This window comes from Manis javanica, chromosome 10, assembly GCF_040802235.1.
Source record: "Manis javanica isolate MJ-LG chromosome 10, MJ_LKY, whole genome shotgun sequence".
In the NCBI taxonomy this organism is placed as follows: Eukaryota; Metazoa; Chordata; class Mammalia; order Pholidota; family Manidae; genus Manis; species Manis javanica.
Window position 1 is genome coordinate 8,657,846 of NC_133165.1, and position 13,196 is coordinate 8,671,041.

At 48.1% G+C, this 13,196-nt stretch overlaps 1 protein-coding gene across 7 annotated transcripts in view; it reads left to right on the top strand.

Annotated features, from left to right (window-relative positions):
• CLEC16A (C-type lectin domain containing 16A) overlaps window positions 1–13,196 on the top strand; it is a 197,255-nt gene that overhangs the window by 95,575 nt on the left and 88,484 nt on the right. For all 7 annotated transcript variants that reach the window (XM_073214758.1, XM_073214759.1, XM_073214757.1 and 4 more), the window contains one exon: window positions 3,662–3,782. In XM_073214758.1, coding sequence (XP_073070859.1) covers window positions 3,662–3,782 — 121 coding nt within the window. The remainder of the gene's footprint in view (window positions 1–3,661; window positions 3,783–13,196) is intronic.

The window sequence follows — 13,196 nt, forward strand, 5'->3', positions numbered from 1 at the left end:
CAGGAGAGGGCTTTCTGGTGAATATCAAAATCTGAATTTAAGCCACTAGCCATCTCCATGTGGTAATCTTGGAAGCCATTATGAAATAAATGTGTCTGCATGAGATTTTGTCCGTGCCTTCTGTCCTTTGTTCCCTTATAAAATCACAGTTTTTGTGTTTATCGCTCCTGACCCTGAGGAAACAGGATATTTTGGTTTACTTTTTGGATGTGTATTGCTCACTGAAGAAAATACAGTAACATCTCATTAAGTTTTGAAAGTAGAGGAAAGAACTTCCTGTGATTTCATCACCCTGAACAAGTAACCCTTGGATGTTTTTTGTGTCTCCTCCCTGTCTTTGTTTGCGAACACAGCCTTGCCAGTTTGGGGTGGGAGCGTGCCGTGGTCTCGCTTTCAGCCTGCCTCTTTTCTCTCTCTTTTATAGAGCAAGAAGTTTTTCATGTTGTGACACAGTTTGAATAAGTCTGCTTTCTTAGTGGTGCACGAAAGTGTATCTAATGACTTCTGCTGTAATTGACTCAGGCATTTTCTTGCTGGTAGACATTTTGGTTGCTTCCAGTATTACATTATTTTCAGTGAAACTGTAATGGGCAGCTTCACAAATATAGTGTTTTCTTTCTTTTGGCTTATTTCTTTAGGATAAGTTCCCAGAAGTGGAAAATTCTGGTTCAAAGGGTATGAACATTTTTTGTGTGACTCTACATATTGCCAAATTGCTTTCCCAATAGGCTATGCCCACTTTAAAGCACACCAACGCTTTCTTAAGAAAGACTGCCTTTCACAGCCATTTCCATGGCCTTAGTGGGCTTCTAACCTAAGTGACTGTTGTCTAAACTCAGCATCTTGCCAATATGGCAAGGAGAGGGGGCTCAAACTAAGCGTTTGATCCAGGGCCAGTCACAGGGAAATACATGTCACCTGCAGCCATCTCTTTGCACCTTTGAGGTGGCCCCATGCTCAGGGTGGTGGCTCCCCCATTTCCTGGGCTTGGGGAATGCAGGTGACTTGCCTGCCTTCGGGTTGAGCCCAGGTGTGTCTCACTCTGAAACCATCCTCCTGTCCCGCACATCGGACTCATTCTCCAGGACTCCTGGCCAGAGCTTTCTCCCAAGGGCATTGAAGCAAAGGAGAAGGCTTTGTGTTTGAACTTGGTCAGCTGTCATCCCTCCCCAAATCTAATCTGTTCTTCCAGAGTCAGTCTTCCTGGTATTCTGTGGAAGCATCTAGAAGAATAATAACTCCTTTTTCTTTTTTAGTAAAACTTTTCAGTTTTCATGTTTATTTAGCAAAGTAAAGAAAAGCACCAATAAAAGCCTGGGTCCCAAGCCTTAAATCTTTTGAAGGCAAAGGCATGTGGTTAGCAGAACATAGACTTTGGAGTCTGGTTTAAGTGAGTCACCTTGGGCAGACTGCCTAACATCCCTGGGCTTTGGTTTCCTGTCTGTAAAATGGGAACCATGTAGGGTCATCAAAGACTTAATTGAGATGACACAGTACAGCCCCTGCCAGCACCCATCTTGCCATGGGTGAGCAGAGTGGGGGTGACCATTTGAGGGGGTTTGTAGGATGAATTTGGTGACCCTTATCCTGGTACCTTCCCTTTCTTTTGTGGATTCTCAGAGTTGTGGGGATGATGAGTGAGCCTGCAGAACCTGTGGATGGTCTGTACTAAGCCACATGCTTCTCTTTTTTCATCCCCCAATTAGGGTTCTGCTTGATTTCTTTCTTTTTCCCTCGTCTCCGAGGTCAGGACTGCTTATTTGAGAGTCAAAATGCCAAATAGTTCAAGTGGCCACCGACCCCTTGGGCTTTCTGCACTGGGGCTGGCGTGGGTGTTTGAATGTCCTTGTTGCTTGGTGAAGTGACACAAGCATCAGCCATTCCCGGGCTCCACCCACAGCCCCCCAGCTGTGTACACTTAGACTGCCCGGCCCCTCTCCACTCCGGTTCTTCCTGCGTAAAATGTTGACAGTAAGGTGCACACAGTACCCAGCACACAATAGGTACTTAATAAATAAAAGGTGTTTTGATTTTTTTTAATGAAATGATACTTTTTTTTCTTCTGATTGTTGCAGATGTCTTTAGGAAGATTGTACTTTAAAAAAATGATCACGAACAGTCAGCTCAGTGCTAACACCGCTGCTGCCATCACCATTGTCACCACCATCATAAGATAAAAACCAGTCTTTCTCTAGTGCTTGTGGTTGCTGGAGGGGGACACGTGACCTCAGAATAGGTCCAGGGGGTAGGATTGTTCTTCCAGTTTTGTCCATTAGGAGAGTAAGTCATTGGCCCAGGTCTACCATGGGTTCCAGGCCAAGGCAGGAGGAGGGTTTAGACTTTCTTGGTGGTGGGTTCTCTAGGAGCGAGTGCAAACCCAGCTCTTTGCAGACAGAAATTTGTCCCCGCCGCATGCTGCCTTGTTTCAGGAGGCACCTTGTCATATAGAGGACAGCCTGCCTTCTCAGTGGGCCAGGCCTGTAGCCCTCGGAACTGTAAACGAGGAGACCCAAGAGTGGGCTGGGATTCATCTTTGTGTAGCTCACCAGTGGTGACTGTGGTTTGTCCCCATGCCCAGCTGTTGAGTGACTGGAGTCCAGAATGGCCACCTCTTCATAGAGCGCATGCTGGTTGCTTGCCCACCAGCATTATATCAGAACCTCCTAGCAGCCCTGTGAGGTAGGGACTACTGCGTCCATTTCACAGATGAGGAAATTGCAGCTCAGGGAAGTCAGGGCCTTGCCCAGCATGGTGGAGCTGGGAGTCCAGCCCAGACCTTTTATGCCTGGCTCCAGAGCTGTTGCCCTCGGGCAGGCCCATCAACTAGGGGTCAGGGCAAGTGGCTTAGAGGCGGCCTCTCCTGTGGGCTGCCCTCCGCCTCCTAGCCTTTGGTGGGTGGGCAAGTCAGCCCTGAACTGGGACTCAAAGGGGGAGTGCCCGCAGGGCAAGCCGACCCGCAGTGAAGGCTGCTTTCCACACGTGTTTTTCTGGCTTCCAAGGCCTGGGATTCTGCTGCTTTTCTGCTTTCTGGAAATGCCAGATGGCCGCACCGCTTCTGTCCAGAAAGCTGACTGGGTTGGAATAAAGGGCACTCGGCAGCGGGGTCTTATTCAGGCAGGGCTAGGTGGCGCCGAACCCCACAAGCTCTCACCCTCTTCTGTCTTCCCACCCACACTCGGTAGGTGGGACCTTGAAACCTTTTCACTCATGACCTGGGTTTCCAGATTCTGTGCTGGTTTAGTAGGAGGAGGCCTGGTGCCAGCCCTGCCTAGAGCCTGAGGGTTGGGCTGGTTACGGCACCTCCTTGGGTCTCAGGGCCTTGTCTGTGAAGTGCGGCTGCCTGCTGAACAGGGGTGTCATGAAGGTCACATCACACTAGGGGACAGGTCCTGACAAATGACAGGTGCTCACTTGAGGCAAAGTGGCCCAAACCTGAACCCATGGATAACTGAAAATAGGCCATGCCCTTTTATTATTACTATTATTATTTTTAGTCATGATCTGAAAGCACCCAGGGCCATGATATGGGGAGAGGTGGGCTTTATTTTGCTTTGTTTTGTTTTGTTTTAATCAAGAGTCCTTGAGTGGTTTCTCCATACAGAGCATCTCACCAAAGTGACTGCAGTTTCCCTCTTCTCTGCTCTCTGAACTGTTCGTGCAGGCCATCCGGGTGTTCTTCATGCTCCGTTCCCTGTCGCTGCAACTACAAGGAGAGCCTGAGACCCAGCTGCCACTGACGCGGGAGGAGGACTTGATCAAAACTGATGACGTCCTAGATCTGAGTGAGTGGGCCGTCCTGTCACGGCAGGGGTGGGGGGACACTGCCATGCTGACTGATGTGTCACCAGGAGGGTCTGTGTGCAACCTGCATTTTATACTGCAACTGATCAGTGACCATAAGCTTACAGAGCATGCATGTCCCCCAAAACTTTTAAAGAAAGGTCCCTAGGTTCTGGACACCTTGAAGTCAGTTTGCAGGTTCTATTTTCTGGAGCCCAGGTACAGCTGTGCAGGTGGTTTGCTGACAGGTCTGTGCAAGGTGATTGAGAAAGATCTCAAGCAGGGGTGGCAGGGCTCCAGGCTCCCTGCCCTCCATGTAGTCATAGCTGCACCAGTTTGATTTGTTTGGAGGATTAAGGATTTTCTCTGTTCTTCTAATGATTAAAGGATTCTGCTGCTAAAAAAAAGAAAGCTTTCAAAAATGCAAATCACCAGCATTTTGGTAAAGATGAAGTTTTGGAGGCTGGAGAACCATGTGCTCAGGCAGCAGTTCTGGCTACTTATTTAACCATGAAGTACTTCAGTGTTCTTCTCTGTAGTACAAAGCTGAGATTTAAAGGAGACAACAGATATAAAGCCTGGTCGCGTTCTTGTAACCCTTTTCATATCTGCATTGCTGTCTCTCTCCTCCATTTGCTATGAAGCAAGTGTACACTGATGGACGAGATGGTTTTCTGTTTCCTACAGGCATTGTGATGTATTAGGACTCTTTGGTTATAAGAGAGGAAAACCCAACTTAGGCTGGCGTAAGAAAAAAGAAAGGGGAATTGGCTGATATAACTGGGAAGTACAGGAATAGTTCTGTCTTCAGGCATGGCTAGATCTAGGTACTCAATCAGTGTCATCAGTAAGCTGCCACCCTCTATATCTCAGCTTTGCTTTCCTCTGTTCTGGCTTCATCCTCAAAAGGGCTCTTACCAACCAGTGACAAGGCAGCCATCAGCAACTCTGAACCAGCCAAGCAGCCCTAATAGAAACAGAGCTCCTCTTCCCTTATAAATTTTTAGAGAAGTCCAAAGCAGGGCTGTCATTGGCCTGATGTGGGTCATATGACCATCCTCGAACCAGTCAGTGTCAGAGGAATGTTTTTCACTGATTGGCTAGGCTGAAGTCACATGCTCAATCTGGAGCTGGGAAATAGGTCCCATCCCTTTTGAACCACATCACCTGAGAGGCAGGAAAGGAGAAGCTTTCAAAAGAAACTTACAAAGATGAGCTGGAAGCTGGGCAGGCAGAAACAGCAGACAGCCACTCTGTATGGTGGGAAGGAGGTCCTTGTTTTAAATTAGCTTTATTGAAATATAGTCTACATCCAATAAAATTCATCAAGCTTTACTGTACAATCATGAGTTTTGACAAAGCCATTCAGTCATGTGACTGACGATTGTGATATAGACCGTCTGGCTTTTGAGCCAGACATACCCTGCCCTGCTCTGTATTCCTTGAGCAAATGATTAAAACTCACAGGTTCTGTTTCCTCACTTGTGCAATAGGGATTATCTTTGCTATTTTGTGGGGTTGTTTTGAGGACGTGAGTGAAATACAGTCTGAAATGCAATGTGACCAAGTGTGGTTCCTAGGCTACACCTGTGCTCAGGAAACTGTGGGCACTGTCACCCTAATTAAATGACTTGATGCATACAAAGAGCAGAGCCTGCTGCCTGCCCCACAGATTCTCAGTACGGGCATACCTTGTTTGATTGTGCTTCACTTCATCGCACTTCACAGGCCTTGCATTTTTTTTACAAATAGAAGGTTGTACCAACCCTGCATCGAGCAAGTCTGTAGGTGCCATTTTTCCAACAGCATTTGCTCACTTTGTGTCTCTCTGTCACATTTTGGTAATTCTTTTGATATTTCAAACTTTTTCATTATTACATTTGTTATGGTGACCTGTGATCAGTGATTATGATTCGCTGAAAGCTCAGATGATGATTAGCATTTTTTAGCAATAAAACACTGGTATGTACATTTTTTTTTAGACATAATTCTATTGCCTATTTAACAGACTACAGTATAGTGTAAATGTAACTTTTAGAGGCACTGGGAGACCAAAACACCCATTTGACTCACTCTATTGCAATTGCTGCTTTATTGCAGTACCTGCAGCAGGGCCCCACAGTATCTCCAAAGTATGCCTGTAAATGGTTACTGTGGGTTTTACTTGGTTGCCCCACTTCTTTTTCTTGCCTTATTCTAGTTTATGCTCCTTTTTCCTTCTCTCTTGGAAGAACAAGGAAGCTATGTCCCCTCTGTGTTCTGTGACCATGTCCTTCGACACTTTTCCCCTTGAGAAACGGCCACAGGGATTTCTGTAAGGGTTTAAATTGATTGAGTTGGCTGGAGAAGACCATAAACCAGTCTTTCTATGATTTGATTCAGGGAAAGAGAGGGAAACAGCTTGCTTTAAAGGGGTCCACTCCATCAGGGCAGCAAGAATGTTTGCATCCGTGAAATGGAATTAAATTTTATGATGGGAATTCACATCCTTTCCCTCTTCCCTCTAGGAATGGCCTGCTGAAATAAAGGTTAAAAGTACTTCACTTACCAATTTTAATTGATTAGATTGCTAGTTGAGATCACTTAAATGAGCCTTTTGGGTAGTTGGCCATTAAGAAAGTAATGGCTGGCTGCTTTTATCCAGCCTGATTGCAAAGTATGTCTTATGCTACAGAGGGCACCATCCAGAAAATACTGGGAATTATGGGTCTTATGAGCACATGGTACTAGAATAAGATATATATGTGTTGTTGGTTGATTTTTTTTTCTTAAATGCTAGAGCTTGTCACTTTCCAGTGGGGAAAAATTAACAAAATGCATTCTTTATATACAACACGTAGGAAGCCTCATAATGTAAGTGAAGGCATCCATACTTGCTGAACGATTGAAAGCGAGGCTTCTTAGGAGCACAGTGCTCTGTCTCCCTAACGAGCCAGAGGACGCTGACTCCGGGGGAAATGTTTGGGTCGGTCAACTTTTATCTAAGGTCATATGGTCTGACAGCGTAAAGGAATGCCAACTCCCGCACAGCAGGAAGAGGTGACAAAGTGTATTTGCTAAACTTGTCACACTTTGATAAGAAACCACAACGTAAGAGTACTTAGAAGCCTTCTCCCTTGTCCATTGACCAGCAGCAGGCCTCTGGGCCAGGTGTAGCACGTGAGCTGTGGCAGGGTGGCTTCTGACAAAGAACGTCAGAGATGCCCTCACTCCTCATGGACGAAGTGAACTGTCTGTGCTTAAAGCCTGTTTTGTTTTCTATGGAGAGGAGGTTGGTATGGGGCAGAGGTCGTGAACTGGCAGCCATGAAGGGAGGAAGGAAAAAAGGTAGGAAGGAGGGGGTTGGGGGGGAGACTAGGCTAGATAAAATGGGTTGGGTTTTTAGAGAGAATAGCACCGTGAATCTCCATGTATCCGGCCTTCAGCTTCAATGGTTAATGACCCTTGTGATCTCATTTCATCTGCCACACCATTCCTCTTTCTAAAACATGCCCCCATGCCTGTGTGTGAAGGCGCATGGAAGACATCATATCATTGCATCTGTAAATACATCTCTCTCACAGATAAGGACTTTGGGTCTTAGTTGTACTGGTTGCCACCATCACAAACTGTGAGCTTCCTCAGCACTCCCCTCCCCCCCAACATGCTGCCCTGGGTGGGGCTGAGGGAAGGAGAGGCAGAGGGCAGCCCCCAGGGATGGGGCCCTGTGCTCTTGTGTCTACCGCCAACCTGGCCTTTGAGTTTGTAGCCCTTAGTGTAGTTGAAATAGTCAGCTTTGTGACCTTGCTCAGGGTGTTAATGCCTGTGAGGCTCAGAAATGGTTCTGAGACTTTGCCAGGAGAGCTGTTGAAAATCAAATGAGATCATGTTCATAAAGCACACAGCATCACCCTTAGTACATAGTAGGTGCTCAGTGGATGAGAGCTGGCTGTCCCTGTGGCGGCCTCTGAATGAGCAAGACAGAACTCATACTGTGGGGCTCCTAGGGCTGGCATCTTCTGCTTTGACAACATTTTGAGGAACATATCCTGAAATACTTAAGCCAGTTCATCACTTATATGACCGCACTGTTTTGAGGAATAAGAAAGACAACTGTGGCTGCTTGGGCCCAGATGAAGGGCACTCCCATCCAGGTGGGGCACCCCTGCACATTCCCCAAGGGGCCTGCCAGCTGACAGTCCCCAGATGTGCTCTGAGGAGAGGCCAGGTTCCTGTCTGGATTGGCATTAGGCCTTCTGAAAGTAGTCTTGCCTGTTTCTAGATAACACGGACAGTCATGGGAGACGGAAATTCCCCTACTATCCAGATACCTTAAGGAGACACAGGCAACCAGACAGCCTCAGGAAACTCCTGGTTTCCTTCCTAGTCTTATCCACATGGGCACTTGGCATTACATAGTTGAGCCTTACCTTGTGCTACCTGCCCCTCATCTTGGGTTCTGATTTTTTAAACCGTTCATGGAACCATTCAGTGAAATCCATCTATTCATTCAACTCTTTATTGAGCACCTGCTATATGCCAGGCACAGCACTGGGAGCTGGGGTGTGATAGTGAGCCAAAGCCAAACTTGGTCTCTGCTCCTGTGATGCTCCCAGATGGGCAGGGGGGGCCAGAGGAGAACCGCACACTGATAAATGCAGGTCCCTGGTTGGTCGAGGTGGCTCCATAGAGGGGATAAACAGGCTCCTGTGCAAGAGAATAACTGGCAGAAAAGACCTTAGAGGCAGGCCGGGGAAGGCCTCTCCAGAGAGGTGCCAGGCAAGAGGGGCTGGAAGATTCCATGAGAAGATCCAAAAATGAGGCCCACCAGCGAGAGAGAGCGGCAGAGGTGAGGCCACAAGGTGGGAGAGAGCTTGGCATGTCCCACGATCCTGAAGAAGGCCGGTGTGGCCGGCAGGTAAGGAGCAGTGGGGAGAGGGACTGACATGAACCAGATCTCAATTCCAGTGCCCTGAGAGGCCGTCAGCCGGATTCCGCAAGGACCTCTGTCCTGCGAGCGTACTTCCAGAACCTGAACTGCCAGGCCGGACAGTCCAGCAGAGGCCTGTGAGCCGTGTCAAAGGTCTGGGCAGGCAATGTAGGTCAGTGGTTATGAGCATGGGCTTGGGAGCCAGACCATGCCCAGAGGGCGATGCCAGCTCTGCCCCTTGCTCTTTGCCCCTTGCCAGTGTCTAGGGCCTGCAGCAAGTAACTTAGCTTGTTAGTACTTCAGTTTCCTCATCTGTAAGATAAGATTTGTTAGGAGAAATAAATGTGATAATATATGTGACGTGCCTAGAACAATGCCTGGCACAGTTGCAGGTTGGCCATTTAGGAGGTTGTGGCAGGGCCCCAGGAGCCAGGGTCAGTGGGGAGAGGGGATTGGCACATAGTCTGGGGATACCATTTTGTGACTGACTTGCCGTGGTGATGCTGGAGATCCAGCTGGACTCTGGGTTCTGAGTTTGGGGACCATCCAGGCAGCAAGGGGTGAGGGGATGGTGATTGTGTGATTCGGAGGCCTGGAGAAGGAGCTGGTTCCAAACCGAAGATGATGAGTCAGCTGTGTGGTCAGGTGAGAGGTGCTGGAAAGCTCAGCTGAGATGTCCAGGGAACGGATCAGAAACCTCTTCACATCCACCTCAGAAGCAGTTTTCTTTGTTATTTCATAAATTCCAGAATTATTTTATTAGCTTGCATAATACTCCATTGGCTGAGATGTCTCATGTAACCATCCACAGTTACTGGCATTTCCACTTCTGCTCCATTATAACCAAGATGGCCGTTCCTCAGAAGGGCCCTGAAGCAGTCTGTTAGCAGCCTAGAGCAGATGGTCTGTAAGAGGCCTAAAATCCCCAAAGAAATGTCCGCAGATGAGCAGGTCTGTGTACACGGGGTCTGGTTCCTCGCCTAGGCTTGGACACACTTGGGCTAGAAACAGCCCAGAGTTCCATGTGGTTCCCAGACTGTGGGACTTTCACAGCCCAGTAAAATGCCAAAACACAAATAAAACCCAACAAAGCCTTTGCGGGTAGGATTGCCAACTTTTTATTTTACCAAGCAGTCTTTTTTTTTTTTTTTCAAGCATTTATGAACTATCATTTCATCAAAGAAAAGACACAGTGAATAGCAGATAAGCAGGAAGGGCATCATTTCAGAATGAGGGTCAGACTTTCCAAGGAACAGCAGTGGCATTTGTAGACCCACATTCTGTGCTTTAATGGGGTTTGTTGAAAAGAAATCCACGTGCAGACCAGTCACAGGAACGAAAGCCAGTGTCTTTGTCTTTTAAAGATTAGTGTTACGGGGGAGGTGAACACTGATCACAGCAGCACACGGATCAAAGTCAGAAGGCCACCGTGCCAAGTGTGGGAGAGCACGTAGCAGGGTGGACCTTTCCGGAGGTCAGGGAGCTTCTGAGGGAGGCAGGACTGTGTGAGGGCTGGCTGTGGACGTGGGTACCAGGAAGGGGCCTGGCAGAAGCAAAGGTCGTGGGGCTGATGGGGAATCCAGAAGATGAAAAATGGCACTGTGGCTGGAGGACAGGGCAGGAAAGAGGTCAGGCGGTGGTGAGGAGAGGTGGAGGAATTGCCTTGGGCCTAGTGTGCAGGCCTTACAGGCATATCAGGGATTCAAGGTTTTATCCTAAGAACAGGGAGGTGTGTTTTCAAGTGGGTGGTAGGACCAGATCTGTATCTGGTCCCAGTCTGGTCCCAGTGCAGAGAGTAGATGATGGAGTCAGGGGGCGGCGTTGCGGCCGAGAACCCCGAGGGGAGGCCCAACCTGTGAGAGCTGTGCTGCAGAAGCGTTGTCCAGAAGGGGGTGCCCACACAGTTCCCGCACAGTATGGTTTGCTCCAGCGGATTGTTCTTGAGGGAACAATTGTTTTCATGGCATGCGCCCTTCCCACCAGTTGTTGAGCGCCGCTGCGTTCTACTCTGTGGCCTGAGTAGAGGGACTCTGTGCGTGGAGGCCCATGCTCTTTCATCCACCTTGTTCTCTGGAATCCAAGCCATCCTGCCTTTGAAGCTAACTATTAGCAGTAATACTGCTTCGGTTGTGCTCGTCTCCTGGCAAGGCAGGCTGCTATGGCCCTTCCCTCCACTCTCCTGGCTGTTTTTAGCCCAACACCCGCCTGTTTAAGAAGGCATTTGAGGGTGTGGAGGCAGCCTTTGGCCCTAGAAAAATATAGCCTTAGGAGAGGACAGATCTGGCATCTGGACCCCAGCTCTGTCTCTGCCTGGTTTTGTGACCTTGGACAAATCGATTGGCCTCCCTGAGCCTCAGTTCCCTCACTGATAAAAGAGCAGCAAGCCCACCTAAGCAGGATTATTGTGAGGCAGGTGCATGTAGAGGTTGCAGACTGCTGGCCTGCAAACACACAGGCCCACAGATACAGTTTGGTGTCTGACAGGTTTGCAAGCAAATTTTATGTTAGTTGCCAACTTTTTAAAATGGGGATGTTTTATTGTACAAACCCAGATATCTGTCACTTTGAATATGGGACCATCTGGTCCCACAGGGCTGCCTCTTTTCATGGGCATGCGCCCTTCCCACCAGTTCTCCATCTCCAGCCATGAGCCTCCACTTAATTCCAGACCTGAGTACCCAGCTGCCTGCTCAGCATCTTGTGCTCACCATGAATGCAGTAAGTGGAACTTGATTTCCCCACAAACCCGCCTCCCCACAGCCTTCCTGTGTCCTAGGTGGTGGCAGTTTGGTCTTGGTGGCAGGAATCTTGGGCTCATCCTTGACTGCCCTCTTTCTCTCAAATTAGACTCCCAGTTGGTCAGCATCCCTGTTCATCTCTTCTGTTCAAACACATGCAGGGTCCGCCTTGTGTCCCTGCCCCAGCCTAGCACTTGATGTGCCCAGCTGTCATCTTTCAGCCTGGATGTCACAATAGCCTCTTAACCGGCCACTTGCTTCTGCCTTGTCCCCTACAGTTTATTTTTGACCAAGCATCTGGTGTCATCCCCTCCAAATATGTCCTGTCATTGCTCAAAGTGGCCTCCCTCCCACTCTGACAAATAGCAGAGACCTTTACAACCACCCACGAGGCTGAGTCAGCAGGCACCTTGTAACTCCCTGTGCTTCCTGTCTGTTCTTCAGACGCACCAAGCATGTTCCCACCTCAGGGCCTTTGCTCTGGCTGTGCCCCCGCCCGCAAGCCACTCTCTCCCCAGAAAAGTGCAGCTGTGGGCACTTACAAGACTCGCAGAAACCCGTGTGTGGCAGACATACTCGCAATTCTCCGTCTATATTCTAATTCAGGACCAAGATCCCATCTTTATTGTCCTTTTCTTTGTTGACGTGTATGGACGTGAATGCCCTTGAACGACCCTGCAGTATTCCCTCCTTTCCCCAGTTCCTAGCACTCCGTGGGCTTCTTCCCAGTGCTCGTGGAGGGGAGAGCCTTGAGGCAAATGGGAGTCCCTGGCTGCATTCATCCGATTGCCTAGAGATTTGTTTCCAGCCAGAGTGTTATGAAGCTCCTCAAGCAAGTTGTGTGGTTTGATTGTAAGCCCATGAAAATGTGAGTTCATCGATTTCTTTCTCTTGCAAGGCCAGTGAGAGTTTTGTGTTCCAATCCGTCAATTCTAGAAAAAGCTCTATGTTGCCTTAATTTGCTTTTGGCCCAGTCATTGTCATGTGGCTCATCCTGGTGAAAGGGAGAAAATAGCACAAATAATAAAGCCTCTGAAAGACAAATCCAGAATGTGGGACATTCTAGAAGACAACTATCTTGAGCTTTTCAAAAATGTGAATGTCCTGGAAGACAGAGATTGGGGGTGGGAGGGTGGGCAGTGCCGGAAGTACTGTTCTAGATGATTGACGTGAAGGAGGCATGACAGCTGCCAACATGGATTGGATCATGGATTGAGTGGGGAAAGGAGCTTTAAAGAATTTTTTAATTGAGAACATTTGCATCTAGATTGCGGTGGATAATATAATTGAGGTCACTATTACATTTCTGGAGTGTGACAATGGCGTTGTGATTCCGTGGGGAAATGTCCTTGTTCTTAGAAAGCACGGGCTGACATGCTTAGGGGTAAAGTGTCATGCCGTCTGCAAGTTTGGAATGAATCACAAAATAAAAATGGCCTGAGTGTGGGGTATAGGGAGACAGGAAGCAAATGCAGCTAAATATTAACAACTGATAACTCCGGGTAAAGGGAATATGTGTGTTTATTGTACTATTCTTTAAACCTGTATGGAAGTTTGGCATTTTTTGCAGAAGCTTAAGAAAGTGGCAAGAGAGAGGCTGAGTCCTTGAAAATCCAACATTTAATGAATGAGGAGTGTAATGGTTAGGGACAGGGCCCTGGATTCACAAAAAAACCTAGGTTTGAATCCCAGCTCTGTCATCCTGGACAAAGTAAGAAAGCTAACTAGACTGATCAGAAAAAGTTAACCTCTCTGAGCCTTTCTTCATC